At 39.4% G+C, this 14,192-nt stretch overlaps 1 protein-coding gene across 6 annotated transcripts in view; it reads left to right on the top strand.

Moving 5' to 3' along the window:
- The window catches only part of CTPS2 (CTP synthase 2), a 306,531-nt gene that overhangs the window by 115,488 nt on the left and 176,851 nt on the right, over positions 1-14,192 (top strand). For all 6 annotated transcript variants that reach the window (XM_089693658.1, XM_089693654.1, XM_089693659.1 and 3 more), the window contains 2 exons: positions 6,503-6,635; positions 10,760-10,848. In XM_089693658.1, coding sequence (XP_089549784.1) covers positions 6,503-6,635; positions 10,760-10,848 — 222 coding nt within the window. The remainder of the gene's footprint in view (positions 1-6,502; positions 6,636-10,759; positions 10,849-14,192) is intronic.

Here is a 14,192-nt window from a genome sequence, read left to right as displayed (position 1 = left end):
GCAAGGATTTAAACAAACTTAGTTGCAGATTCCTATCTGTTTCTGCTCTGAAAACAAATAGTTGCTTGTTCTACTTCGTGTCTTTGGATACTGATTCTGAATGGAAGCAACTAATTCATTTTAATCAACTGATGCGCTTTGAGTGCTCTGATGAGAAAAGTTGCAGTGTCTGCATCCCTTTAGAAGTGATTAACCCTTATGGAGTATCTCACCAGAAATGACACATTCACTGCAGAGAATGCTTATAGCCTGTTCTTCACTCAAGCACGAAATTGCCTGTGTACAGAACAACTGTGTACAGAACTCCAAGTTGCCATATTACATTGAATTTTACAGAAAGTGACTACTTCAGTTTTGAAAGGGAAAGGTAATTTTTAATAACATTAATTTACAATACAGCCTGTGTAGCAGTTGTATATGGTATTTTTAATTGTTTTACTTGCTAGATTTTTTTCAATGAAAGTGGAGTTACCCTTTAAAAACAAAGCAATAGAATAATTACAGTTAAAAGAACCCAACATCATATAGTTTCCCTTTAATAATGCAAAGGATATTATAGCTGCCATCCAAGCCTGCTTTTTTTTTTACATACATTGTTTAGAGATAGCAAATCATTGAGTTTTCTCTGAGATGTTCTTTTGCTTCCTGGGAAGAAATCTTTGCAATTTTCCCTACTCTAAACTTTAATTTTTTTTTATTTTTTTATTGAAGAACCAACTTTTTCAATCAAATCTAGGCACATGAATGTGCATAGGTCCACCGTACAGGACAGGAAAGTTAAAATTCTATTTGATATTAGGGCTGCAAGCTGTTTCTGATTTTGATCAGTATTAGCCGCATGCTCAGCTTGCAAAAGCTGTAACATAGGTGTTATTTCCCCATCAAGTGTATTGATCTTGTACTTTACTGGATGGTAATTCAATCAGTGGGAATTTTATTTCCAGCTGTTTTTTTAAAGATATTTGTTGACTTCAGAGCTGCAGAGTAAAGGAGAAAATATGTAACAGAAGAGTACACCAAGTGGGTACATAGTCCAATGTAAGTAGTGCATTTCTGTTGAGTATTTCTGAGCAGTGAAAACAATATTTGCTGTGCTATTGACATGAAAAAGATGTCTCAGCTTGTGGCCAGCAGGATCATCAGAATGCTGTATTTTAGAGTTTTTCTCTATGAATATTACTCTTCTTCAGTATATTATCCATCATAATAGTAATAGTTTGGGGTTTTTTTGTCTTTTGTCAAACCCTAACTGAACAAGCTGAAGTTAGAAGCTGATTGACTACCATGGACACCTGCACCAGATTTTTCACCCTCCAGTTTTACTTAATCAGACCCATTGCGTGCAATGACCTAAGAAGATGGACAAAGCAGAATAGACATAGAAATCCATTCAAGTTCTGCCATAAAGCACCATGATGAGCCAAAAAGAAATTAAATTTGGTTGCAGCAAGTTACAGAGTGTATATAGCAAATTTAGAAAAAAAAGCAAATTATTACATCATTTACCAAGGTACCTATGTTCTAGTTCCCATAAATACATGTGACATCATCTGAAACCATTAACAATTTACAGTATGCTTTAGTTTAATACAGATAGTATGGTGGGTTCGATTTACTAGGTTGATAAAGCAAGTTCATTTTGCAAAATTAATTTTCACTTAGCTGGGTGAATGGGGTGAAGCTTCTTTCAAAAGACTGCCCAGTCGTGTCCTGCAAAAGAAAAAAACAAAACAAAAAAACAGGATTTTTGCCTGCAGATGATTGAAGTCAGCACAGCTTTGCCTCATGCACTAAGTGAACATATTTAACTCCTTTAAGCCGGCCATAGAGGGAGCGATTTTCTTTTCTGCAACCAGGGGTTGCAGGAAAGAAAGCCGCTCAATTCCCCCCATTAACACAATCAGCGTTGATGGGTGAATCCCTCCTGCTGTGCCAGTGTTGAATGCGGCCCCCCTCCCAGAAGAACACAGTGATTACTGCTATAATAGCCTTATCAATAATCACATGTAAAATCCAACAGGCTGGTTGTACAGTTAGATCCATATATATTTGGACACAGGCACAATTTTAGATTTTTTCAGGTATTTACCGAAACATATTCAGGCTATAGTTATATAAAGGATATGGGCAGAAAGTGCACACTCTCAGGTTTAATTTGAGGGTATGTACATCCAAATTGGAGGAAGGATTTAAGAATTACAGCTCTTAAGAATAGCCATTCCCCCTTTTTCAAGGGATCAAAAGTAATTGGACAATTGAATCAAAAGCTGTTTCATGGCCAGCTGTGAGCTACTCCTTAGTTATTTCTGCATCAGTTAAGCAAGTAAAAGGTCTGGAGTTGATTCTGAGTGTGGTATTTGCATTTGGAATCTATTGCTGTAAACCGACATCATGCGTTCAAAGGAGCTGTCCGTTAAAATGAAACAGGCCATTGTAAGGCTTAAAAAACTAAACAAATCCATCAGAGAGAGAGCATCAACATTAGGAGTGTTCAAATCAACAGTTTGGTACATTCTGAGGAAAGAAGAACGCACTGGTGAGCTCAGCAACATAAAAAGGCATGGACGTCCATGGAAGACAACAGTGGTGGATGATCGCAGGATCCTCTATGGTGAAGAAAAACCCATTCACAACATCCAGACAAGTGAAGGACACTCTCCAGGAGATGGGCTTATCATTGTCAAAGTCTACAATCAAGAAAAGATTTCATGAGAGCAAATACAGAGGGTTCACCACAAGGTGCAAACCATTCATAAGCCTGAAGAATAAAAAAGCCATATTAGACTTTGCCAAAAAACATCTAAAAAAGCCAGACCAGTTCTGGAAAAGCATTCTTTGGATGGATGAAACTAACGTTAATCTGTACCAGAATGACGGGAAGAAAAAAGTGTGGAGAAGGCTTTGAACAGCCAATGATCCAAAGCACACAACGCCATCTGTAAAACATGGTGGAGGCAGTGTGATGGCATGGGCATGCATGGCTTCCAGTGGCACTGGGTATTGGTGTTTATGGTTGATGTGACAGAAGACAGAAGCAGCCGGATGAATTCTGCAGTGTTTAGAGTTTAGAGATACAGTGAGGAACAGAAGTATTTGAACACCCTGGGATTTTGCAAGTTCTCCCACTTAGAAATCATGGAGGGGTCTGAAATTCACATTGTAGGTACATTCCCACTCTGAGAGACAGAATTTAAAAAAAAATTCAGGAAATCACATTGTATGATTTTTAAAGAACTTATTTGTCTTGCACTGCTGAACATAAGTATTTGAACACCTGAGAAAATCAGTGTTAATATTTGGTACAGAAGCCTTTGTTTGCAATTACAGAGGTCAAACGTTTCTTGTTGTTCTTGACCAGGTTTGCACACACTGCAACAGGGATTTTGGCCCACTCCTCCACACAGATCTCCTCTAGATTTGTCAGTTTTCGGGGCTGTCACTGAGCAACACAGAGTTTCAGCTCCATCCAAAGATGTTCTATTGGATTTAGGTCTGGAGACTGGCTAGGCGCTCCAGAACCTTGATATGCTTCCTACGGAGCCACTCCTTGGTTATCCTGGCTGTGTGCTTTGGGTCGTTGTCATGTTGGAAGACCCAGCCACGACCCATCTTCAATGCTCTGACTGAGGGAAGGAGGTTGTTGCTCAAAATCTCACAATAAATGGCCCCATTCATCCTCTCCTTAATACAGTGCAGTCGTCCTGTCCCCTTCGCAGAAAAGCACCCCCAAAGCATGATGTTACCACCCCCATGCTTCACAGTAGGGATGGTGTTATTGGAATGCAACTCATCCTTTTTCCTCCAAACACGACGAGTGACGTTTAGACCAAAAAGTTCTACTTTGGTCTCATCTGACCACATGACTTTCTCCCATGCCTCCTCTGGATCATCCAGATGGTCATTGGCAAACTTCAGACGGGCCTGGACATGTGATGACTTGAGAAGGGGAACCTTCCGTGCAATGCATGATTTGAAACCATGACGGCATAGTGTTCTACCGACAGTGATCTTTGAAACTGTGGTCCCAGCTCTCTTCATGTCATTGATCAGCTCCTCCCTTGTAGTTCTGGGCTGATTCCTCACCTTTCTTATCAGTGATACCACACGAGGTGTGATCTTGCATGGAGCCCCAGTCCAAGGGAGACTGACAGTTGTCTTTAGCCTCTTCCATTTCCTAACAATTGCGCCAACAGTTGATCTATTTTCACCAAGCTGCTTGGCAATTGCCCCGTAGCCCTTTCCAGCCTTGTGGAAGTCCACAATTTTGTCTCTGGTGTCTTTTGACAGCTCTTTGGTCTTCCCCATGGTAGTAGTTGGCGTCTGACTGACTGTGGGGTGGACAGGTGTCTTTAAAGAGCTCAGACAGGTGCTACTAAGTTAGATTAATGAGTGGAGTAGAGGTGGACTTTTTAAAGGCATAGTAACAGGTCTTTGAGAGCCAGAATTCTTGCTGTTTCTTAGGTGTTCAAATACTTATGTTCAACAGTGCAAGACACATAAATTCTTTAAAATCATACAATGTGCTTTCCTGAATTTTTTTTTTAATTTCTGTCTCTCAGAGTGGGAATGTACCTACAATGTGAATTTCAGACCCCTCCATGATTTCTAAATGGGAGAACTTGCAAAATCGCAGTGTGTTCAAATACTTCTGTTCCTCACTGTATACGGTCAGCCCAGTGCAGCAAATCACCTGATCTCAACTCAGTTGAGCATGTGTTTCACTTGCTGAGGGCAAAAGTAAGGCAGAAAGACCCACAAACAAAGAACAAATGAAGACAGCTGCAGTTAGAGCCTGGCAAAGCATCAGAAAGTAGTTAACCCAGTCTTTGGTAATGTCCATGGGTTCCAGACTTCAGGCAGTCATTGCCAGTAGAGGATTCTCAACAAAATATTAAAAATGAACATTTTATTTATGATTATATTCATTTGTCCAATCACATTTGAGCCCCTGAAAATGGAGGGACTGTGTATAAAAATGGTTGCAGTTCCTAAAATTTTTAATTGATAGTTATGTTCAACCCCTTGAATTAAAGCTGAAAGTCTGAACTTTAAATTCATTTGGATTGTTTCGGTTTAATTTATTCTGGTGGAATACAGAGCCAAAAGTATGAAAATTTGTGCCCGTGTCCAAATATATATGGACCTAACTGTACCTTAGTTGATTGATAAATTCAGCCTGCCCAATCATGGTTTGAATGTCGGCCGGTCCCTGCTGAACCACTCAAGTTTTGAACCATCTATGGCTGGCTTTACTCTATCAACCTATAATGTACCTATATACAACTCAAATCTGCATACTCCGATACGATCTTGGGCACCTTGCTGGGAAATCCATTGTAAGAATCTTTGCGTTTATTATTTGCAGGATAAATATGTATTTCTGAGTGATCATGCTGGTTTGCATAAGATTGACATTCTCGGTAGGAATAAGTGATCCCTTTTCATGTGGATGCCTAGGTGACTGTATCATATAGGCTAAAGTAAATGCAAAGTGAGACCAATATACACTGCTCTTTTTTTCTGTCTTCATAAGTGCCCGCTCACATCCAGACTTGCAGCATTATTGAATATGACAGAGTGACTGACATTTTGACAAATTGATAGCTGAGCATCCATCTCCTTTATGCCAATTGTAGGAAATGGTAGAGGCATTACAAAAAATATACTCTTCTCCAAGTGTAAATGTCATCCAGTGTGAGGATAAGGAAAGTGCATACAAAAGTGGGCTTTTATGGAAGCATTTTTTTTTTTTTAGCCCCAGTCAGTTAAACTGTTAAAAAAATTGAAAGGTCATTCCACTAAAAATGGGTAGATGTCAATGAATTTAATCACTTATACCTTCTTATATTTCCTAGTGGTTCCAATAGAAATGTCTTTCCCTTTGTTTTTAAAGCTGAACTCCAGGCAAGCTACTAAATACACACCTGCTTTACTTGCCAATAGATATGCATGTCTGTCCCTCCAGTTCTGAAATTTACACAGCACAGCTCTGCCTGACAGGACAGAAGACCTGATTTTTCTCAGCTGCAGTTAAGTAACATTTACAGGTCTTGTCCCTCCCTCAGCTTGGGACTGGACAGTGATAGGAGAAGCAGCAGACTGTCGAGCTCATCTTTTTTGTCACTCTGCTCTCTCCTACTGTCAGCATATTGCTTGTTAGCACATGAGCAGAGCAGCACAACTGACTAGCTTGTTATGCTGCTTCTCTTGTTCCTGTTCTAAGCTCTGTTGTACAGGAGATTGCAAAAAGACAATACTAGGCTAAGGAGGCACTTATACTTCTTGTATTAAAAATATATTTAATGATGTAGTCATGACTATAGAGCTGAATAATTATGTTTTATACCCGCCAAAAGTTTATTTTAATTCTGCATATCCCACCTGCAACATCAGGACGATGCTGACTTCTTTTGCTGCTTTTCTGTTTCTGTTAGTTTCTGATTTGACTCGTATGAAAACAAATGGTAATTTAACACAAATCAATAAACTTTTTTCCCAACAGATATGAAAGATTATTGCAAACCTGTTCAATTGCCCTGGTTGGAAAATACACAAAGCTGAGTGATTGCTATACATCTGTGTTCAAGGCTCTGGAACACTCAGCGCTGGCCATCAATCACAAACTGAATTTAATGGTAAGGGTCGCTTGTGTTACACTGAGGACTCTCAGGTGGGATTCTATGCTCCATGTTATTAAATTATGACCATGAAATCTCTACTGCGGCCATATATGCTAAATGACTGGCAGCAAAACAGTGAAGATGTGCTAGATGTGGTAAGCCATAGTAAGCAGACACATTACATTTTACAAGATATTGATTCACTCTGGTATAGTTAATACATAGGTAATACCTTTTTCTGTTCTATCCAAATATTTTGAAATACATTTATTTACTTAAACTGCTTGGTGCAAAATCTGCTGCAGCTCTGCATGGAAACCAATCAGCTTCCAGGTTTTATTATCAAAGCATAGCCACTTGCCCTCTGGAAGATTTATGATTCCCCCCCCCCCCCCTTCATGACCAGGCCATTTTTTGCGATATGGTGCTGCATTATTTAACTGACAATTGCGCGGTCATGCAACACTGTACATAAATTAAATTTGTGTCATCTTTTTCCCACAATTAGGGCTTTCTTTTGTCTGTATTTGATCACCTCTGATTATTTTATTTTTTGCACTATAAACAAAAAAAAATGACAATTTTAGGAAAAATATATTTTTGACTTTCTGCTATAAAACATATATCCAATAAAAAAATGTAAAAAATATTTTTTTTTCAGAAATTTAGGCCAAAATATATTCTGCTACATGTCTTTGGTAAAAAAAAATCCCAATAAGTGTATGTTATTTGGGTTACATTAAAGTTAGTGTCTACAAACGGCAGTATATATACTGGAATTTGTATCTCTTTATTTATACGAGTAATGGCAGAAATCAGTGACTTATAGTGGGCATTCTGACACTAACATTGGGTTAGAATTGACTAACTGCCTCTGAAATCTCCAGTGACACTAATATAGTGATCAGTGCTAATAAATAGCACTGACACTGTACTAATGACACTGGGCAGGAAGGGGTTAACATCTGGAGGGATCAAGGGGTTACAAATGACAATCGGGGTTAATATGTATCTCACTATTGTGTGGGTGCAAATGTGTTGCTTTTACTCACATGTGGTATGTCTTTCTTCTCTCCCTGGAACGAAAGGTTCCAGGGAGAGAAGATCCAGCTATATTCTGTGCCTGTATTTACAAATACAGGCACAGCTCTGCTCGTCCATTCGTAGCAGATCAGCAGAGTCCCTGCCAAAATCATTGGGCCAAAATCATTGGCAGGGACCTGCTGACGAACATGTATTGCAGCGAATGACAGCGGGGGGCGCGCATGCGTTCTCCAATTCCAGGAAAACAGAGCGATGTTTGGGTACGTTGCTGGTTCTGTAGTGCCAGTCTTTAAGTGGTTAATTGAACAAGTTAGAAGCTGACTGGCTACCATGCACATTTGCACTAGACTCTCTGAGTGCACCTGTTTTAGTAAATCTCCCCCAATATGTATATATATTATGTTTATATACTATATTTATCTTTGTCTACTTTTTTTACATAACAGAAACCTGACATTTTAACAGGTGTGTAGACTTTTTATATCCACTGTGTATGTGTGTGTATATATAAATATATATATATATATATATATACAGTATATATTATAATATGGTATATATGTACATATTTAATTATTTTGTTTTCTGTTGAATTCTACTCATCAGTCTTCAGGCAAGCTTTCTAATCAGGTTGGAAATAGAAGTGCGTGCTTGTTCAGTCCTCGCTACACGTTCCCCTGTGTGTAAGATGCAGACATGCAGCTAAACCCTCCTATTCTGCAATAAGTTAGACTGAATGAATGCAATCTTGAAGCTTTATTAACAAAACAGGGTGAATGAAACTATTGGGAAAAAACTATTTAGATATACATACAATCAATGTGTGAAACATACATAACACAATGAAATAATTAGGTTATAGATGGCAATAAGTCCATGCTCACCAGTGATGCTGCCTGTAGTGGATGTATGTTCAGTCCATGACATGTGCTGCAGAGAATTACGTCTGGTTCCTTTCCCTCGGTTCCTAAAATAGTCTGAGCTCCCAGGATGCACCTGTTTCCTTTTCTTAGAATGAAGGAGTTTATGTTATTGAGGCGATGCAGTCTAATCTCTGTAAAACAGTAAATCTAGTGGCCAAATTTAAAGTAGATTTCTAGGCAAAACCTTTTTTTTCATTTTGGATAGAGCAAGGGAGGGTTATAACCCTTGTCAGTTTTTTTTTCACCATCTGTGCCCCTTTGCAGCGATTTCCCTTCAATTTGTGTCCCAAAGCCCAACAGGAAGTGAGAGGAAATCCCTACAAATTAAGAGAATTCCGTAGGGGCCCCCAGGTCACCAGAACTAGTATCCCCTCTATTACTTTTCTGAGGACAATCCAAAATTTGGGATTTTCTTTTACTTTCACTTTCAATGATAATGGTAAACAGGACAAAAAGAGAATGTGACTTTCCCTAACGGTGGAACAGACAACAACAAAAACTGACAGAGGTTCTATTCCCTCTCCTCTCTATCAAAAACTAAAAGAAAAAGTTTTGCCTTTAGTTATTCTTTAATATTGCCGCAAGGAATGATGAATTTCCCTGCTGAAGGCAGAACACTGCTGAAAGGAGAAAATAGAGTGTAGGGGGTCATTGACAGAATAACACTTGGCTGTTGCTGCAGAATTATGTCTTACATGACAATTGATTTGGAGGATGTTAATCAGACTCAGGCAAAGGTCAGCAAGTTCCCGCAGGCAGGATCTTCCCTAGATAAATAATTATAGCATCACAGAGAAAGTAAACACTTCAGGGACATTGGTCAGCCTATGGGTAACAGGTGGAACATCTATCTGTCAGGTTAAAGAACCGTTCCTTGATCACTCTTGTTTTACCGGAGAAAAGCAACAATCATGTTCTCTTCACTTCCCATTCCATTGAAAGTAACCTGACAAGTTATTATTGCTCATTGGTGCTCAAAAGATTTCCTGCCTTAAAGATACAATCTGCATGTCCACCTGTAATCTAATAAAACCTTTCTTGAGGATTCCATGGAAACCTCTGGCCTGCAGTTGACTCCTTCTGACCTGTATTTGACTTATTTCAAATTGATTTTACATTCTCATAGACTTTTATTGTAATACAAAACCCGCTTGAAGCAAACATCTTGTCGTCCCAGGCCCTAAAGCAGGTTAATGCGGTTAACTGTAGTGGAAAATGGAGTCAACTGCCAGTCAAATGTACCTGTCAATAAACTTTTAACGATGTCAAATGCAAGTAGAAGGCATCTGAAAGAACATTTCATTTTCCCATCGACATAAGTCCCCTGTCCATCGACACGAGCCCTAATGAATTTCCTCCTTTACATGTTTAATGAAGGTTCTATAACTTTTAGCTTTACTCTAGCTAGCTGTAGAAACACTGAAGTGATTACTTGGTCATTAGAGGTGTGATAATTTAATTCCCGAATTGCACTTTAAAAAAAAAATTCAAACATCTCTGTAGTCTTCAAAATATTGGATAAAATTTGAAGATTATGTTTTCTGATCTCCTGTCAAGATTTCAAGCGCCGTCTTTGAGGAACTCTTTCTCATACCTAAATCCTCTGTTACAATATGCCAAACGTTTCATACTTCTGCCATCATTTTCACACTCAGTCTTCAATCTGAGCATATGAGGGTTTGCACTCTGTCCACATTTTAATCCATCCATTGCATTTTTGGCTGGGCCACTTCTTGCATCATTGTGGACATCTTCCCGTCCTCCTTAAACTTCCTGCGCCATTCAAAAACACCTGTTTTCCTCATGGAATGTTCACCACTCGCCTGTTGTAACAGAACTAAACTTTCACTTGCACTTTTGTCAGTTTCCATGCAAAATTTAATGTTAATATGTTGCTGTAGATTCCTGTTACTCATTTTCTGCCAACGGCGCAACGCACACACGTTATTTCTTCTACTAATCTGTAATGACTGAGTCAACTGATTGTCTGTGGCCCAGGTGAGTGCAAGTTAAAACATGTGAGAACATGCTCAATGGCTGTGTGATGCACCACAATAGTGGTATGCTGCAGGCTTTCCGGGAATTAAATTGTCACACCTCATACATTGCCTGCTTTCTATCAGAGTTTCCAGATACCTGTAAAAAGCAAACATATCTTTTATACTTTTGCAGTATATAGACTCTGCTGAGTTAGAACCATCTACTAAAGCTGAAGACCCTGTGAAATTCCATAAGGCCTGGGAGAAGTTGTGCAAAGCTCAGTAAGTATTACATTTTGAAAAGTATCATCTACAAAATTGTCTTAAGAAACACAAAGATGCACAATTATAGAGGACATGCTACACCAAACTTCATTTATGAGAGAAAATAAGGTCTGGTTTAAGCGAACATGAAATGTGTTCAGTCAGAACTGTAGCAGATAAAGTGTTCCCAGGTTTATCTGCTACAAGATTACAAATGTATTTTATCCTTTTAAGCAGATCAGTTCATCTTCCACCGCCTCTGTGAGTCATTTCCTGTCTGTATGCACTTGCTCCAGCATTGACTACACATCATTGCTCTGAATCAGCTTTTGATAGTGACAGTGGTGGATCATGCCTGCACAATGTGTAGTCTCCACCAAGGGCTCATGTGACCATGCAGGAATAGAATAGGGAGACAGTTTTGAAGAACTTCACAGCTACATCACCAGTTCTTCTTTTATGACAACCTGCATATTTAAAAAGATTAAAAACATTTGAAACTGAGTTAACTGTAGCTTGTATGAGATTTTATTGACTGGATTTAGTGTAGATCTTTAAGCAGCCAGTAGACATTAGAGCTCAGTTGCCTGGTCCATCCTTTTTTTACTAGATCGGGTAAATATTTAATCTGACTTCTTTTTGTTCAAGATGCTCAGCCTTCTTCCCAAACTATAGTATTGTTTTAGTGATAATAAGCTGTTCAATATGCTCTAGTAATGCAGTGTAGATATCAGTAAAACAAGAAATGATACCCAAAAAGGTATCGTGTATATAAAAAAAACACATTTATGGGATGGGTGTATTTTTGTCTGAATTGAATGTATTTTTTTTGGAGTACATATTGTTTCTGAAACAATATGTCCCTATTTTTTACTGTGATTTTAAAATTGTAAAAGTTATGGTATTATATACAGAATTGAATACTTAAGTCTTTAGCATTAAAATTGAAGTTCACCCTAGAATTAATATGAACATTGAATAGCCATGTAATGCATGTACCTTGATAAATGCCTAGCACCGTGTTTGACCTCTGTTCATGCTCTTGTTGTCCAGGGATCAGCATTGGAAGCTGCCGGCCATTTACCAGTGACACCATGGGGGAGATTTACTAAAACTGGAGCACTCAGAATCTGGTGCAGCTGTGTATGGTAGCCAATCAGCTTTTTCAATTAAACTTTGGCAATAAAACCTGGAAGCTGATCGGTTTTATGCAGAGTTGCACCAGATTTGGCACTTTCCAGTTTCAGTAGATAACCCCCATGCAACTCACGCAGTGGCATATCCTCCATTGTGTGCTGGGTACATGAGCCCCAGGATGGGGCTCTCACACAGCGCACAACAAGTGTAGGGAAATGCCGTTCAGTTCTGTGCCTTTGCTGCAGTCGTACTTGTCACTCATAGATGCAGCACTCTATGCAGAAGATCTATTCAGCATTTGGGGATCAGGACTTAATGCTGATGGCAGGTCCCTGATTTCCAGGGAAGGAGGACTGTAATTTGATGTTGCTTTGGCCAGCCTTAAGCCTCACCTACCAGACCTGGGCAAAAAGGAAGAGACTCCGCACTGGGGACAGAGAGAACCACCATGAGTTCAGGTTCAGGAAAGCTGTACAGGGGAGGACTGTTTTTCTGTATTGTGAAACTTACCAATGAACCCTGTACTCTGCATAACTTACTATGGACCTTTGAACTCTGTGTCACTTACCACTGACCCCTGAACTCTGTATTACTTCTTCTGACCCCTGAAATCTGTGTCAATTACTCCTACTGATCTCTGCACTCTGCAATATTATTTACTGACTCCTGAACTCTGCATCACTACTGACCACTGCACTCTGCATTACTTACTACTGACTTCTGAACTTTGAATTGCTTAGTACTGACCCCTGTACTCTACGTCACTTACCACTGACCTCTGCATCACTTACTACTGACCCCTGAACTCTGTGTCACTACTGACTTCTGCATTACTTACAGTTGAATTCTGAACTCTGCGTTGCTTAGTACTGACCAATGTAGTCTTCATCACTTACTACTGACGTCTGCACTCTCATCACTTACTACTGACCACTGCACAGATTCCTCAACATCTAAGGTTTGGCACTGGGTATCTCTACGGATGCTGTAAAAACCACCCCCACTTTGCACTTGCAGCAATTTCTTTTTCTTTAGCAAGAAGGCCCAACTTATGATCTTGGACCACTGCTTTCAGTAAGCACCCTTGAACACATTCTGTCGCTCAGCCCTCGCTCAGGGCAAAGCAACCACAAGACATAGAAAGCATAGGGAAAGGGTGAGTGACAACTTGAGTTGCATGGTGTTGCTGGTAAATGGCTGGCAGGTTCCAATGATGATACCTGAAAAACCATGGGCAGAAGACAAACACAGTGCTATGTATTTATCTACATATGTTTGTGTTACAGTATATGGCTGTTTGATTTTCATACAGTAATTCTAGAGTTCATTACTTTAATGGCTTGTTTTGGGTCCTAGCATTCAGTGATCCTGACAAAGTTCACTTCCATCCCATTCCTTATCTGTTCATCCCACCCACCTCTTAGCTAATTGGTGGATTTGAGCCACAGCGGGGTGCAGGATTTTGGATGGATGCATGTGATACACAAAACCACACCCACAAATAACACTGAGATTAAATTGGTGCACCACCATCACTATGCAGTCACATATGATTGATGGTGGGGAGAATAATTAGGTCCAAAGACAAGATGGAGGGAAAGGAGAGTGGGTTTTTAAGGGGCAAGGAATTAAGAGATTTTCAAAGAGGTACCGCAAATTGCATAGCTTTTTTATGGAAATGACTGCAGATGGGTAAATGACACTAATATCTTTTAACCAAGCACAGGCATTGTCATATGTTGCAGTTCAGTTTTAACTGCATAAGAGTGTCATATCCCACCCTAGCTGGATGTGTCTGGCCAATAAGTAGAAGTGGTAATTAAATGTGCTAACTGGCTTGATCAAATTAATAAACCATTTTGCAGGGGCTTGGTATGGTGACTCTCAACTTCACGGAAATTAAATGTGGCTTTTAATATCCTGGGATGCTATTAAATTCGCTGTGCCCTGAGAACAAACATTTCAAGTTATATCTTGACTGGTAAGATATATAGAAAAAACAGCTTTTATCTCTCTAGTTATAGGACCTAATTAAAACCTGCTGCCAACACTGATAAAAGCTGACGTCTCAGTAGACTACATTTGTAAACATGTGCAAGTCACATTCCCCTTTAGGATGATTCTTGGTCCTACTCTCACCTATGTTCTTAGTGAACCAATAACTTTCCTTGAAGTTCACTACATTGAAGAGCCAACTCATCTGCACATGTATAAAGAAATGCATG

The sequence above is a fragment of the Staurois parvus genome, unplaced genomic scaffold (assembly GCF_062004578.1).
Source record: "Staurois parvus isolate SC_StPar_1 unplaced genomic scaffold, SC_StPar_1.0 ptg000635l, whole genome shotgun sequence".
NCBI lineage: Eukaryota > Metazoa > Chordata > Amphibia > Anura > Ranidae > Staurois > Staurois parvus.
The sequence above is the reverse complement of the archived record's forward strand: the minus strand, read 5'-3'. Positions and strand labels throughout refer to the sequence as shown.